This window comes from Psilocybe cubensis, chromosome 3, assembly GCF_017499595.1.
Source record: "Psilocybe cubensis strain MGC-MH-2018 chromosome 3, whole genome shotgun sequence".
In the NCBI taxonomy this organism is placed as follows: Eukaryota; Fungi; Basidiomycota; class Agaricomycetes; order Agaricales; family Agrocybaceae; genus Psilocybe; species Psilocybe cubensis.
This window is the reverse complement of record NC_063001.1, coordinates 3,616,771-3,631,370: the sequence shown is the minus strand read 5'-3', so window position 1 is coordinate 3,631,370 and position 14,600 is coordinate 3,616,771. Positions and strand designations below refer to the sequence as shown.

The 14,600-nt window shown below is 46.2% G+C and overlaps 6 protein-coding genes across 6 annotated transcripts; 2 read left to right on the top strand and 4 right to left on the bottom strand.

The window, feature by feature from the left end:
* Positions 1 to 1,145: 1,145 nt before the first annotated feature.
* Positions 1,146 to 2,695, bottom strand: JR316_0003992 (uncharacterized protein; the record flags this gene model as incomplete). The annotated part of the gene is made up of 7 exons (XM_047889761.1): positions 1,146 to 1,425; positions 1,491 to 1,634; positions 1,685 to 1,716; positions 1,775 to 1,795; positions 1,848 to 1,890; positions 1,955 to 2,062; positions 2,376 to 2,695. The coding sequence occupies 7 exons, from the start codon at positions 2,693 to 2,695 to the stop codon at positions 1,146 to 1,148; spliced, it is 948 nt and encodes a 315-aa protein (XP_047752135.1).
* Positions 2,696 to 3,450: 755 nt separating this feature from the next.
* JR316_0003991 (Cytochrome c oxidase assembly protein COX16, mitochondrial) lies at positions 3,451 to 3,939 on the bottom strand (the record flags this gene model as incomplete). Its single annotated transcript, XM_047889760.1, has 3 exons — positions 3,451 to 3,561; positions 3,623 to 3,691; positions 3,766 to 3,939. 3 exons carry the CDS (start codon positions 3,937 to 3,939, stop codon positions 3,451 to 3,453), a joined length of 354 nt encoding a protein of 117 aa, XP_047752134.1.
* Positions 3,940 to 4,314: 375 nt separating this feature from the next.
* On the top strand, positions 4,315 to 5,875 carry JR316_0003990 (Adenylosuccinate synthetase 1; the record flags this gene model as incomplete). The annotated part of the gene is made up of 6 exons (XM_047889759.1): positions 4,315 to 4,321; positions 4,399 to 4,575; positions 4,626 to 4,721; positions 4,773 to 4,878; positions 4,933 to 5,398; positions 5,450 to 5,875. 6 exons carry the CDS (start codon positions 4,315 to 4,317, stop codon positions 5,873 to 5,875), a joined length of 1,278 nt encoding a protein of 425 aa, XP_047752133.1.
* Positions 5,876 to 6,768: 893 nt separating this feature from the next.
* On the top strand, positions 6,769 to 7,983 carry JR316_0003989 (uncharacterized protein; the record flags this gene model as incomplete). The annotated part of the gene is made up of 2 exons (XM_047889758.1): positions 6,769 to 7,623; positions 7,861 to 7,983. The coding sequence occupies 2 exons, from the start codon at positions 6,769 to 6,771 to the stop codon at positions 7,981 to 7,983; spliced, it is 978 nt and encodes a 325-aa protein (XP_047752132.1).
* A 218-nt stretch (positions 7,984 to 8,201) lies between these two features.
* Positions 8,202 to 9,952, bottom strand: JR316_0003988 (Laccase; the record flags this gene model as incomplete). Its single annotated transcript, XM_047889757.1, has 8 exons — positions 8,202 to 8,329; positions 8,393 to 8,454; positions 8,509 to 8,532; positions 8,591 to 8,760; positions 8,820 to 8,840; positions 8,913 to 9,382; positions 9,436 to 9,676; positions 9,917 to 9,952. The coding sequence occupies 8 exons, from the start codon at positions 9,950 to 9,952 to the stop codon at positions 8,202 to 8,204; spliced, it is 1,152 nt and encodes a 383-aa protein (XP_047752131.1).
* Positions 9,953 to 12,095: 2,143 nt separating this feature from the next.
* JR316_0003987 (uncharacterized protein) lies at positions 12,096 to 14,333 on the bottom strand (the record flags this gene model as incomplete). Its single annotated transcript, XM_047889756.1, has 4 exons — positions 12,096 to 12,470; positions 12,539 to 13,412; positions 13,477 to 14,122; positions 14,285 to 14,333. The coding sequence occupies 4 exons, from the start codon at positions 14,331 to 14,333 to the stop codon at positions 12,096 to 12,098; spliced, it is 1,944 nt and encodes a 647-aa protein (XP_047752130.1).
* Between the last annotated feature and the right edge of the window lie 267 nt (positions 14,334 to 14,600).

Below are 14,600 nucleotides of genomic sequence, written 5' to 3'. Positions count from 1 at the left end.
ATCAAAACACATTTACTTGGCTACGTGACAGTGTGGTGTGCGTGTATGGGCGATGCGGCCACGCTCGTTGTCATGCGCACAACCTTGTAGAACACCCTTTCTGCCCGTCTGGAAATTTTGGAGAATATACCATCCTTGAAAATGGTTGTCCTTCCTGAATTTCTATCTTGAATAAAAAACGAGATGCAAATGGAGTGAGTGCGCTCTTACCTTGAACTTTCGGCCTCTGTATCTTGCTTGGGTACAACGACACGTGCTGTGGACGTACACAGCATCAGGGTGGCAAATTCTGGATCAATTTGGCCATCAATAGGCCGATGAAACAGTTTGGCGAGGAAGGGGAAGGGTGGCGCGCACTGGCTCCGACACCATCGCTTCTGTTTTTGCGTAATGTCAATTGACTTTGTATGTCGAGTTCATGAAGCAGAGAGCAATAAACAGCCGCACGAATGCGTATACACAAAGGAAACGATGGAGGTGTATACTGAAAATTCCCCACAGTGAGTTTCATCGATGAGCTCGCAAGTCGTTACAGCAACTACGCGTACAGTTATCGACGTATCTTGACAAATTCTTGCCGATCGATGCGTTTCAGCAATGCCATTTCGCCGTCAATTTGATGATCTGCACCTGAGAAGACTAGACAATATGACTAACGTGCCGACCTTGACCTTAAAAAAAGCATGTCCCCTGTACCCCCTGTCCATATTGATCTTGTCGATCTTCCTCCTATCTTTCACTGAACAAGTTGAACGAAACGATCGATACTGATACCACTCGTTGAAGAGGGAGTTGAGGAAGTGCACGGGAATCTGTGTAATCCGCAATAGTATGATGGGACGTTAGTACACCCCCTAGACTTCAATTCTAAACATTCCACAAGAATAGCATTCCCGAACGGAAGAAATGCCGAACGCAGTGCATTTTTACAACAGCAAGAAAAAGGATACAAACGAAGCAGAAAATAAGTGGGCAAAAACGACAACAAGACACAGTGATCGCGAAAGCAATAAGAAAATTACAACAACTAGAACAGCAGCGAACCCAGTCCGAGAAAAAAAAAACATCCAAGATGTCCAATTTACACTCACAACAACAGCACAAGTCACAGAACAAAAAAAAGGATGAAGACAACGGCACAGACGTTAGTCTCCATCATTCCCCGAAATCTTATTCTTGTTCTTGCTCCCCTTTGGACGGCCTCTAGGTCTTTTTGATTGTATATCATTCTGCTGTCCCGACATTGCCGATGCCGTGCGTTTGTTGTTTGGGTTCGACGTTGACGCCGAAGGTCCTGCGGCACCTGACCCCGGAGTAGAAGCAGCACTGCTTCCCGGGAGCGCAGACGCGGAACGAGCAGGGGCCGTGGATGAGGCTTGAGTGGTCTGCGTGTCATTTCCAGATATTCGCCTTTCAGTTAGATATCTGTAGCGGGGTTGAGGGCGAAACGTGAATAGACAATTATATGGAAAGAAGGTACGGGGACGTACTGAGAAGTCTTTTCATCTAATGTGCTCTGTAGACTGGGAAGAGGGGGTTGCCCGAGTTCTTGTCGCAGGCGATCTACATCGGCTTTCGCAACTGCATAGTCTGTCTCGGTCAGCTGCGTAATTTTCGTGCGAGTTTCCCGACATCTTAACGAAAGATTAATACGACAAGTATTGGTTAAAAGGTGTTTGCGTACTCTTTTTCAAGCGAGGCTTCCATCAAATCAACCTGTAGGTTTTCGAGCTTTAGACAATTATTACCTAAGGTCTGTTCACAAAAGTTTCACCTTGTCTCGATCCGCATTGACCTATAAAAATTAAATCAGCGATAAAGCAGACTAAGTCAGAGGATTATAGTACCTCGGCCAGCGAAGCCAACAAGCGTGCACGTTCACTCTCTAATCTGAAGCGGCAAGAAGCCATCCGTGAGCAAAAAATTATGGATTGTAAAAAGACCGAAAACGAACTTGTTCTTTTGTTCCCGCAGATCCTGGATCGCCTTTCCTTTTTGCTCGAGTGTTGCATGTGCGGATAGAATATGCGCGGTGTGCAGTTGGAGTGTTAAAGCATGTTTTCTGGTGTAAAAAAGTTAGTGGGACTGGAACGCGAAGTAGAAAAGCGCGTCATATATCTTGGAATGTATGAATGGGTTCATAGTGTGATTATATCACAGTTATAGACATGAAAAAAGCCATAAAATTTTGAAACCAAAATCACAAAAGGTGGAAAATGGAACCCCAACCAACGGAAAGTAAAGGGTGTTGGATTCCGTTACCCCGGGGACACAACATGCTTCCGCCCCCTGATCTCCCTAATTGCCTTAACCTTGTCCCGGACTCACAGTATGCCATTCCCCGGAACGCGATCGAAATAAGAAATGCCACTCACTTGAGTTCAGCAGTCTTTGCTAGTTGGACAAGATCCTTTGTCCAATCTCCCTTTGCTATTAGTGGGGCTGCGGGTGTTGCATTTGATGCAGCAGGCTGCTGCGTTTGTTCCGTCGCGGTGGATGTCGATGCTACCGAATTTTGAGGTTGTTGTTGGTGGTGATTCTGTTGGTGTTGAGTGTCCTGCGGAGCAACATGTGTCACAGCGTGTTGCTGCAACGGCTGCTGCTGCTGAAGCTGTTGGTGTTGATGTTGGTGTTGGTGTTGAAGATGGGGCGGACTATAGTGAACATAATGTGTTTGATGTTGAAGGTGCGACATTTTTAGGAAAAGAACGGTCGTATCCCTGAGATCGCCAACGGAAGTCCTTGGGGTCTCGGAACAACAAGTATTTTTTTTCCAAGGTGGCGGGAGGTCCAGGCGTTGTTGACACTTGTTAGATTTGAACGCTGCCTACTGCTATTTGGGACACTGCCACTGTCCCGCTTGGCAGTTGAAGGCAACAGTTGGTTGAAGGTATATTATTCTCAGTAACTCACGCCAGTGTTCATTTTTTGGAGCTCAAATCATTTTCTTGAGTGGATGAGTGGTGCTCGACTGGGACCCGACGCGAAGCAAAAATTCCCATGATTTCACCGAAAACGACTCCGACACCGTCCTTAAAATATAAAGATGGTCTCGAAGCTGAATGACACAAACTAAATCGTCAGATTATCCACATATTTCATAAGCTTACATTAAGAATATCATGACAGGATGTTCTTTTCGATTGCTATGGTTAAATGCATCCGGATGTTGGGTACGATGTCACAGCATAAACAGACGCGTGATAAAAATCGCGTGCCGTTCTACCAAGTGGGAGTTCAGGGCTGATTTGGCAGAAAAGTGGATAGTTTAGAAGAATAACGTTGGCCAGGGATGTTTCGAGACAGAGTAGATGTTACTTGACTGTGTATGTACGTTTGTCGGTTCAGAAACGCCGCGTTATGCGGCATCTGGTTGCATGAAATATATGCGGCATGGTGGCGTGGCTGGGACTGCATTCAATCGAAGCACGTTAACTTCAAGCGAGTATTTTATCCCGATTTCGGTGGTGGTTCCGTAGGAGGTACACCCCACTCTGGAAGGCCCTTTGGACGTGCGATTCGTTTCTGCTCCCAACTATCATCTGTCGCCATGCTCAGTCGCTGACAGAAACATTGTTCAGGATAAAAGCGTTCCATGGTAAAATCGAGGCTGCAAACGCACGTAATACTCTTCTCGAATATCGAACTTCTTTCGATTTTGATCCAGCTTCAACTCCTGCTCCTTCGAGACCTGGAAAAATATCCAAAGCAATTAGGATATGGTGGAATCCGATTTAATATGACTCGAGTCGATGGCAAACTCACGTTCTTGACTTTCTTGTCGTGTAGATCGTACCTCGTCTGAGTGAACGTTGTGAGTCCAAACGATGCAGCAACCATGATCAACACGAAAGGAACGCCAAAAAGACTTGGGTGCTTCCTGACAAGCCGATTCAAAGAGCTTGGAGGGCGCGTAGTTCGCGAAGTGAAAACAGCCATAGTTCAGTGTGTGTCAAGGCTCCTAGGAGGTGGCCAAAGATGTAGATTCCCCTTCTGATTGTCTCTATTACGAGGTCTAAAACATCGCTGTCGTTGTGGTAAATGAAGCTTGAAGAACGCGGAAGCTTAACGGAAGCGAAAAAGCCGGAAGGATGTCGGAGTTTGATTCGGCAAGAAACGGCCGATCGCACTATTTCACGCCCGTAATGAACGATGGCCAAGATAAAATGTTTCCTTCACCATCTTTGTGCCGGGGACCGCCCTCCTCACTCTTATCATTGATATTTGTATCTTGTAGTTGCCGTGAATCATACTTCTAGCCGTATAATCGCATAGTATTCATTCTCGGTTACCGAGTAGTTCAGCCCACCAGCAATGAGCGGTAAGCCAAATTTTAATCGTGGTTTGATCATCTAATCTAACCCTGAATTCTCGTAATTTTTTCTTGGGGATGCTCAGTGTCTGTTGTGTTGGGTTCTCAGTGGGGAGATGAAGGGAAGGGGAAACTGGTTGATATTCTTGCTGCGGACATCGACGTCTGCGCACGATGTGCAGGTGGAAATAATGCTGGCCACACCATTGTCGTCCCTGTTAACGGAGTGAAGAAGACCTTTGCTTTTCATCTGTTGCCGAGTGGTAAGTGTTGCTCAACTTATCATCAGCTAAACATTAAACATTATATCTAGGGCTTGTAAATCCTGCTTGCACTGGACTGATTGGATCTGGTGTCGTCGTCCATGTCCCTTCGTTCTTCAAAGAGCTTGACGATCTTGAAAGCCAAGGTAAGATTATTGACAAAACTTTAAAACGCCCCTCATGATTAATTTTTGAAGGCCTTAATTGCACTGGCCGCCTTTTTATCTCTGACCGTGCACACCTCGTATTCGATTTCCACCAAATCGTTGATGGACTGAAAGAGGTGGAACTAGGAGGCTCCAGGTATGCACCTTGCTCATAAAAAACTACGTCATTTCGTTGAACTTCTTCTACCAGCATCGGAACCACTAGGAAGGGTATCGGCCCGGCCTACTCAGGCAAAGCCTCCCGCTCCGGCCTGCGCGTGCATCATCTTTTCGATGAAGAGACCTTCGCAAAGAAATTCCGCACCCTCGTCGAGGGCCGGTTCAAGCGATACGGACATTTCGAGTACGACACCGAAGGCGAGATCGCGCGATACCGCGAGCTCGCCGCCCGTCTGCGCCCGTATGTCGTCGACAGCGTAGTATATCTGCACAACGCGATCACGGCGGGCAAGAGGGTGCTCGTAGAGGGTGCAAATGCACTGATGCTCGACTTGGATTATGGCACGTATCCCTTTGTCACATCCTCGTCGACGGCAATCGGTGGTGTGTGCACTGGTCTGGGTATCCCTCCTAAGATGATCGGGCACACAATCGGTGTTGTCAAAGCGTACACTACCCGTGTTGGTGGAGGACCTTTCCCAACTGAGCAGCTTAACGTTCGTATACTGCCTTTTTTTGCTCGACATTTTTCTCACCTGATTACATAGGATGTCGGTGTGCACCTTCAAGAAGTTGGGCGCGAATATGGCACGACCACTGGCCGCCGGAGGCGTTGCGGGTGGCTGGATCTTGTTGTGCTGAAGCATTCGCACTTGATCAATGGCTATGACAGCTTCAACCTTACCAAGTTGGACGTCCTCGACAAGCTTCCGGAGATCAAGGTCGCCGTCAAGTATCTCGTGGACGGGAAAGAGTTGGCCGGGTTCCCTGCCGACCTCGAGCTCCTCGCGAAGGTGGAAGTCGAATATGTCACGCTCCCTGGCTGGGAGACCTCCATTGAAGAGATCACCACCTTTGACGCCCTCCCCGAAAATTGCAAGAAGTATATCAAATTCATTGAAGACTTCATGAAAGTTCCTGTCAAGTGGATCGGTGTCGGTCCTGGAAGAGAGAGCATGGTGACCAAACCGTAAAGGCTAGCGCGGACGATGGAGCATTCTATCTTTATATCTTCTTTACTATACGTACTCTATTCAAAGCGGAAAGGAATTTTGGAAGTAGAATTATTTGCTCTTTTGTAATATCTGAACAGTTTCGTCGTAGAATCGATATGATATTTGTCCATACCAAGGGTGGCAGTTACACGTGGGTATTAATTTTTCCTTTGTTCGGATGAGTATAAATAGTGGCATTTGAATCTCTTTTTTGAAGTCTTACCACCACCATCCCCTCCGTTGTCTGTGCCACGATTTTGAGAATCGTCATTTCAACACTCTTTTTCACGTCTTGACGATCATCAACTACACTTGATTTTGATTCTCGGGTAGAATCATCAATTGTTGTGCTACTTCAAGGCTGCGCTGCTATCCGTTGCATTTGCTCTGTCATGCTTTCATTGCAAACAAATCTCAACCCAGATCTGGAAAGATTACCAAGGGAGATATGGCTAGAGTGCTTTAGCCATGTTGGTTTTTCCGACCATAAAAGCATAATCCAAACGTGTCACTATTTCTATTCGCTATGCCTTCATCTCGTCTTCAAAAAAGTGTCTTGCTCACTATCACCTCCTGGACCACTTTCCTCTCTGAATCTCGAAGATCAGGTCAACCGTCTTCTAGATAATGTCGAAGCTTTGGCATATAGCGAAAAACATGCTCCCCTGGTGACGGACCTCACTGTACTTTACTGCGACAGATATCCTGGATGGCGGACAGCGAAAACGGCCGTGAAAATATTCGATAATATACTTCACCCTCGCTTGGTTTCCCGTTTTTTGGATTTGCTACCACGATTCGAAAACTTGCGCGTTCTTCATATCGACTGTGGGAGCAACTTGGATGTAGAAGTGTTGAACACTCTTTCTCGCATGTCTGAACTTGATATACTCAATTTTACTTCGGTCAGTTTCGGTGCGAGCACTTTATCGCAGGGTCTACGACTGAAGGCTCGTAAACTAAAAATTAACAACCCCTGGTCAGCCTTGCTCGAGGAATATGATCCAACAGAATCAACGGGAATTCTCGATATATTTTCGGGCGAACAACTCGAGCATTTGACTTTGCTATCCACTACTTACTGTCCCGAAATATTGCGATCTTTGACAGATCAATCCAATTGTACCAGACTGAGGTTCCTTTGCTTGGACATTCAAGTTAAGGACACATCAGTGCTGATTCCTTTCTTGGTATCCTGTCCCGAAATCGAAACTATCGATTTCACCCTTCGAATTCCACCATCTGATTCGTATGGAGTGCCAGTTCCCGATACCATCCCCTCTTACCTCCAGCTCCCGGACTCTGCGTTGGGGAATCTGCGCTCGATCTCTGGTCCAGCAGATATGATCGTAGCTTTTGTCCCTGGTAGGCCGATTCAAGATGTAACCATTAAATGTGAGCGAGGGCATTGTGGCCTCTACGTGGGGCGTTACGCACCCCTGGGACCGGCTCTTGCTTGCCTTTCCCAAAGTACATTACCCATAAAGAACCTAGTAGTCGAGGCTGATGCGTCTGAGAAAAACTTGATCAATGTTATCACATCTAACCTCCCCGACCTTTCGCTGCTTCAGCTACATTTGCAAAACAGGCAGGTCCCAAAACAACGCCTTTCTGACAGTATCACTGGCAGGTTGCTCCAGATAGCTAACGAAATGGACGACGATGTCGAACCAATAGGTTATTACTCCAAATTTATGTGGGACTTCGTACGCGATATCAAGTACATGGTACGTTCCGTGTCGGCTTTTGTTGTTGTTTTATGCACTCACCTTTGCTTCCAGAGAATAATTCATAACATCGTCTTGCAAAAAACTTACTTACCTCCCAACTTGGAGGTATTAAATATAAAGAATCACCCCTTTTCCTGCTTTGAAAATACTCAACACATAGACGCTAAAGACGTTTCTACGCTAGGATGGTATAATTTTTCTGCTGGCAGGAATATTATGGGCTTATTATCTCAGCTGTACCCTTCTCTGAGAGAGGTAACGTTGATGGCGGGCGAAGACGAACCCGGTTCAGAGGCTTTTTCATGGTACAAACCACCTGGAGGAAAATGGTGTCTCCGTCAAAGTCGCCGCCGATAGTAGAATCAATGTCTAGCTGAAAACCTCAAGCATCCACTGACACTCATGAATTTATGGAAAATTACTTACCGACCTGTTCTATCCCGTTGCGTTGTATAATATCACTTCATATGTATTAAGATACAATCAATATATTTCAGTATTTATCGTACACGTACACAACTTGCATACTGAGGAAAATACAAAATCAAGGTGTCGCAAAGTTGTCATAGCACGATTTAAAGGAGGTTTATGAAGGGAGTTGGCTCGATGGTTGTTGCCGTAGGAGGTGGGATAGCTACTGTAGATATCGACGTCAAGGATTCAGGAAGATTATCAAAGACTGGGCAAAGATAATGCCATTCCTCTGAGATATGTTGAAAATCAGAATCTGTACAGAACATTCGACCATGATGGAACATTTTCTTACCAGGTGGGTGTATCTCCTTGCGCGCTTCTTCAGGAGCCTCGGCAAATACGATCGCCATGCCTCTGCAACGGATTTAGCACAAATAGGAAGAACATGATCATTCTCAAGCCAGTTACCTCTCAAGATGCCAATCAACATGACTAGTGGTATTGTACGAGCTCATTAGCTATGAGAATAAGGAAGACGATCTAAACTCACCAGTGAAAGATCCAAGGTCCAGGGTTATCGGTTCTGAAGCGAATGGTAACATTGCTTCCTGAATCTACCTTGCCAAGATTGACGGTATCCCTACGTACGGGATCGCGATAGTTGTATTTAGGAGCAGGATCATCCGTCGTGTTGGCACTTCGTACAACACTGAAGGTATGCTGCACGACGGCTTGGTATCAACACTTTGGACTGATAATTTACACGGTTTTAAACATACCCCATGTAAATGGAATGGATGCTAGTAAAAGGGAATGTAATTGCAATCTCATGGTCAGTATTCAGACTTTTCTTCATCCTAGAAAATGCATACCGGCGTATCAAATTCTCCAGGAAGCATTGAGATGGATATGGTTTTGTTCCGAGGAAGGGTAAAAATCGATCCTTCCGGGAGGAGCTCTTCCGGAGGTGTTCCAGACAAAAGCTGGAGTAACACAGGTACCTTTGGAGGCTGGAAATATTTACCATTGGTAAGGAACATCTTCGTCTTCTCGTCGTAGGTAATGGAGAAGTGAAGGTTTACGTCCCCACCATCTTGTTCTGGTTTTCCAGGAGCTTCAGGATCAATTAGAGCGTGTAGCTCCGTCTCACGGAGAACACGGTTGGGTGGAATATATGGAATCGGTACAGGTTCGACCTCCTCAGCGCCCTTGTAGCGCAAGATAGCAGAGTTAAGTCCTCCCTCAAAAGGATCAACGTTGCCTTGAACGACGCCGCGCTGCGCTCTTATCCAGTAATTACCGATCGGTTGGTTAGCGACAATGACCACAGAATAGCGCTGCCCTTGGACCCTGTTTGTTTGAATAGTTTCTGATAAAGATCGATGCGAGCCTCACCTGCAAAGATCGTCAAAGCGTCGATAGCTCTGACAGGGACGACACTTTGACCGTCAGCTTCAATCACAGTAAAGGGATGCTTGTCTATGAAAATGGTATAGGAGCCATCACATGTGATGGATATAAGACGCAAGCGATAGCGTTTTCCATACTCGACATTGACGACTGAAAGAGCTGCTGGTTTGCCTTTGGGATATCGCCCTTTCCCGTTAATTAATGTCGAATCTGCCTTCGGGAAAGTCTCCAGAGAAGGAGACGGATAATGATACCTTGTCAGGTCAGAATGAAGTAACAGTCCAAGGCCATGGCGAAATCCCTCACCAATCACCTATTGTTACTACTGTATTTTCTAGAAATTCATACTCAGTATGCTGTACCACCTTAAATAACAAACACTTCATTACCGTCATCGACTGACAAAGTTATGCGAAAGTGAAAATTAATAAGTGATTTTAGATAGCACCGTATGATTGAAGCATACCGTCATATAGCGTTCTTTGAGGGTCTTGAGGATCATATACTACCAAGGCACCACGCATTCCATCACAGTACTGCGTACCTAAAGTGATAGATATGAGGTCAGAGGTGTCTGAAATGGCATAATACAGCACTTCTTTACCATAATGAGAATGATACCAGAATGTCCCGGCTTCAATAGCGTTGAATTCGTAAAGAAAAGAATGATTAGGTGATATCGGACATTGACTAACGCCAACAGGTCCGTCAGCCCAGTTCGTGCCTCGTTGAAGAATCCCATGCCAATGCTAGTTGGATAGTCAGACGCGTCACCATCATCCTCTCCGGATGCTAGAGTGCGTACTACTTACGATACTTGTACTCCTGAGCATGGTGCTGTCAGAGAGAAAGTTGGAGACGTTCAATTTAAAATGGTCGCCCTATTAAACAAAGATTATCCTGTAATCGGAGATCTACGGCTTTGGTGGTAGCACTACCTTAGTCGCAACGATAACTGGCGCTGGAAACACGCCATTAATCAGAGAAGCACTAGAAAAGGGGAAGACACGGTCAGATCAAACTGGCATATATATTATGAATTTATGGATAATCACGATCGTCGGAAACCGTCTGGAGAGATGTACTCATTGGTAACATATAATGTCGATTGAGGGCCGACCGTAGGGACTGACGAAATTTCGGGGACGATAAGCAAGCTAGCAGGAAAGAATATTTGTAAAAGATATTCAAAGAGAAACAGAAACATCTCTGTTTCAGAGATCTCGGAACTCTGGGGACCGCTGAGGATGGCCGGTAGATGGGTGATCGGTGGATGTTTAATGGATGACGGAGATGTTTATAAAGAAACCACGAGTCCTTTTTGGGTTGTTTACGCGTTATTTGTACCTGATTGCAACCTGGCCCTGCGGCCAACTATCTGCCAGGCGCTGCCAGTACTTGAACTCTGTTTACTTTGTTCCTGACCTCGTAACTGAATACACAGAGTGCAGGCTTGCAACTCATGCACCATATCCATGGTACGGAACTCTAGACATTGAATTGATAACATAAACGTCGGTAGATTCATGATTGAAAAATGAGTCCATGTATACCATTGAGACATGTTTCTATTTAAATGTGGGGCAGATTCTTTCACAGTTTTCTAAGGGTTCAATTTAGAAAAGGAGCAATGTCCACCGAAGGACATGACATTTGCGTATCCCTGCAAAACACGTGTAGATGCCATTCAAACTGTTCTGGCCAAAGGGCAATTCATGTCACTTGAATTGATATGTTATAGACATCTGAATCTATTCAGAAGCAAAGCTTTTTGCAATCTTAGTACATGCCAGTAAGCCTACCGTTAAATAAAAACATATGTCATCTCCCATGTAAATACATTCTTTTCCAAGGACAATTCAATTATCTATCAATCTAAATTTGGATTACAGTAGCATTGTAATAGAACGACTTCTATAGACCGTCCACATGTTGTAAGTATCCTGTCAGCTTTCAACCCAGGGGTACCTTTTCCAATTCACCCTGTACGCTTATCTCCACGTAACATGTGTCAAAACTGTGCACGAGAGACCAGGATGGTTTGGGGTTGTTTGCCTCCGGAGTTTTGATGGTATGTTGTGAGAAACTCATAATCAAAATAGAAAGATTGACGACGCAATCTCTTCAAGGTTCTGGATTTAAAGGCAGTTCAGTTGAATCTGGGTCCGATTCGAGTCGGGTGTCATGAAGAATGATATTGATGTTAGCCGTATAGATCTTATCTTGAACACTGATAGAGCTGCTATTGTGAGTGCTTTTGAGTGTGCATGATACTGACCGCCAGCGCCTTTCCCCAAGATTTGTATTAAACCCCTAAGTTCGCGTCGCGTCTCGGTCGCGTCGGTAGTGACGCGACAAGTCATCACACGTGACCTTGATTCTCAATTTCGTGACTGTTGCGGTACTAGCGCTCAAATCGTCTTTTATCTGTATGGTTTGACCCAAGAAAGAGAGGATAGGAAATTAGTCGTATAGATACAGTCGTTACAAGCATGTCTAGATACTATATTAGGTACAGAAGTGGATAACTACAATAACCAACCACGAAGTCAAGAAATGACATGATTCCATCGGTAACCATGAGTGAGAGGAACGAAGGAAAATGACAATCAAACGAAAAAAAACATGGGCGCCAACCCAGAAGGCTACGCCTGGTTCGGGCCTCGAGCGACACCTTCACCGCTGACGCCAGCGTCAACCCTCGCCTTGATTTTCTCGATCAGCTTCATCGTCTTGCCAAGTTTGTCCCACACCACGCGATAAACCTCACGATTCTTTTCAGACAACAGATTTTCCATGTCACGTCGTAGCTCTTCAACAAAGGGAACCATTGTCGAGTGCAGACCCGCGAGAATGCGTTCTTCAATGACGGAGATGACATACGCGGCGGAGGGGTTGCGTGGAGTGACTGGAGGAGTAGGGGGAGAAGTTTTGTATGCCTCCAAGGCTGCCGTGAGAGTGTCGATGTTGCGCGTGTATTCCGCTTGGGACTTGCCATATTGTGATAGACGTTCTTCGACCTAAACAAAGTGTGAATTGAATGTTGAGTGATAAAGATATATATATATGAAGATAGTGATAAACATACCACAGCCAGTCTGCTTAACGCAGTTTCATGGGCTTCCTTTTCCTTTGAAAGTTCAACCTCAAGATCGGCCACACGAAGAACCAGGCCCCCAACCGCCGTAGCGATCTCACCGATATCATCCCCCGCCTTCTGTACCTCTGTGGTCAGTGCACCAAGAAGGTTATTCCTAGTCTTCTCTTCCTCCTGCAACTTCTCTTCCCTCTCCCGCGCAATCTCGGCATTCTTGAAATTATTTTCGTCGATCCTCGTCGAAATGAGATTTTCCAGATCTTCTCTTGTTTCTGCATCACGGGCGGTCATGTCATTCCTGAGGGTCGATATTTTCTCCTCAAGGTCCGTTAGCGTGGTGATAAATTCCTGCATTTCCTCCGCTGAAGGTCCATCTGCATCTGCTCTGCCTGCATCGTCCATCCTGCGGCGCTTTCGACCTGCCTGAGACGACTCAGGCTTAACATCCACATCCATAGCAGTCCCATCTTCGTCTGCTCCAGCACCCTGCGAAAGCAAAGCAGGAGGGTTGTATTTTGGCAACTCTCCAAATACTTTTTGCACTTCCTGCATCATTGTCGCGAGCTCCTTGAGATACGTCGAGATCTCTTTCTGTTTCGCGAGAACGTCTTCTTCCGCTTGAAAAGTGGCTGATGGGCCCGTGGGCCATGCGTCGGCATTGGCAAGCTCTTGTCTGATTGCATGATACTCCTTCTCTGCGTCCTTTCGCGCCGTGAGAAGTGACTGGTATTGTTCTCTGAGACGTGCGCGTTCAGGCTCCGGCAGACCTGCAAAGAATGAACTTTGCAATACGTGATCTGCGTCTTTGCATGATTTATCGAGCTCCTTCACTTTTTCAAGCAGCCGCGTGGATTTAGCGATGGATCTGTAAATTTGAATGGTACACAGGCTTAAAACTGTTTCTGTACAGGTAGAATACAATCACGCACGCTGTCCGTTTTTCCCAAAATTCTTTCTTATCTTCTGTCTTTCGGTCGGCTGGCTGTGATTCTGCCGGTACCATCATGACATCGGGTACATCTGGTAAGGGTTGCGGGGGTTGCATCGGCGGGGAATGGTTTGGCGGAGGTGGAGGCGCGGGCTGCAAGGATGACGATGCCTCTCCATGATGCATCTGGATTGGCGTGGCCGGTGAATTAGATTGTGGATTTGTGCTTTTGTGTGCGCTTTGGAAGGCACGAAAAGCCTTAGGTTCTGTCGGAGCTGAGTTTGGCGACGTCACGATGTTGCCAGATAAGATTCTAGACGAACCAGATTGGGCTGATGTCGGTGAATATGCGCTGCTCATGCCGCCTAGAGATGCCGTCCTGATGGGTGGTGGTTGCGTTGGAGGAGCTCTGGACGAGGAAGGGGCGGGGTGATCCGTGATTCTAGAGCTTAAAGTTGGTACTTGCGATGAAGACGACGGCCCCGCAGTCCGTTCTTCACTTCCGTCCCAGGCACGAGGCGTCTGTGACCTTGACCTTGACCTCGACCGTGACCGAGAGGACCAACGTTTCCTGTACCGCGGTGGACTACGATTGACTGGGCCGTCAGGGTGGTAAGAAGGAGTGAGATCGTCCCACTCGTCGTCATCTGGGTGTACATAATTACAGCTATCACCGCGTCTACAGCCACCCCGAATTGGTCGTTTATGCTCATCGAAATGCTGTTGGTCATGAAGTGATGAGATCAAGCATGCCGGCAGTCATAGTGGGTACAGTTAATTCATGCCTGTTAACTTCAATGTTGACGGACGTACGAAGCATCGTCTGCGAATCTTGTACTTTCTGCGCGATCCTTTCATGGTGGTTGGAGGTTTGAATTTCGCCCAAAGCAATTACCAGAATATAACAGACAGAGTAAGCGGTACATGCGACGATCCCAATGTCAAATCTCCAATTAGGTCACGCGTTTCCTCACCGGGACAAAAGACAAACACAGAAACGGAAAACAAGAAGAAAGACAATCTCATTATTACAGTCACAAAGGTAAGTCAAAGGAATCTAACGTTTAGCATAATGGGTTTACATAGTCGAAATACCTTTGTGCCTGCAGGACCGAGTTGAATGAT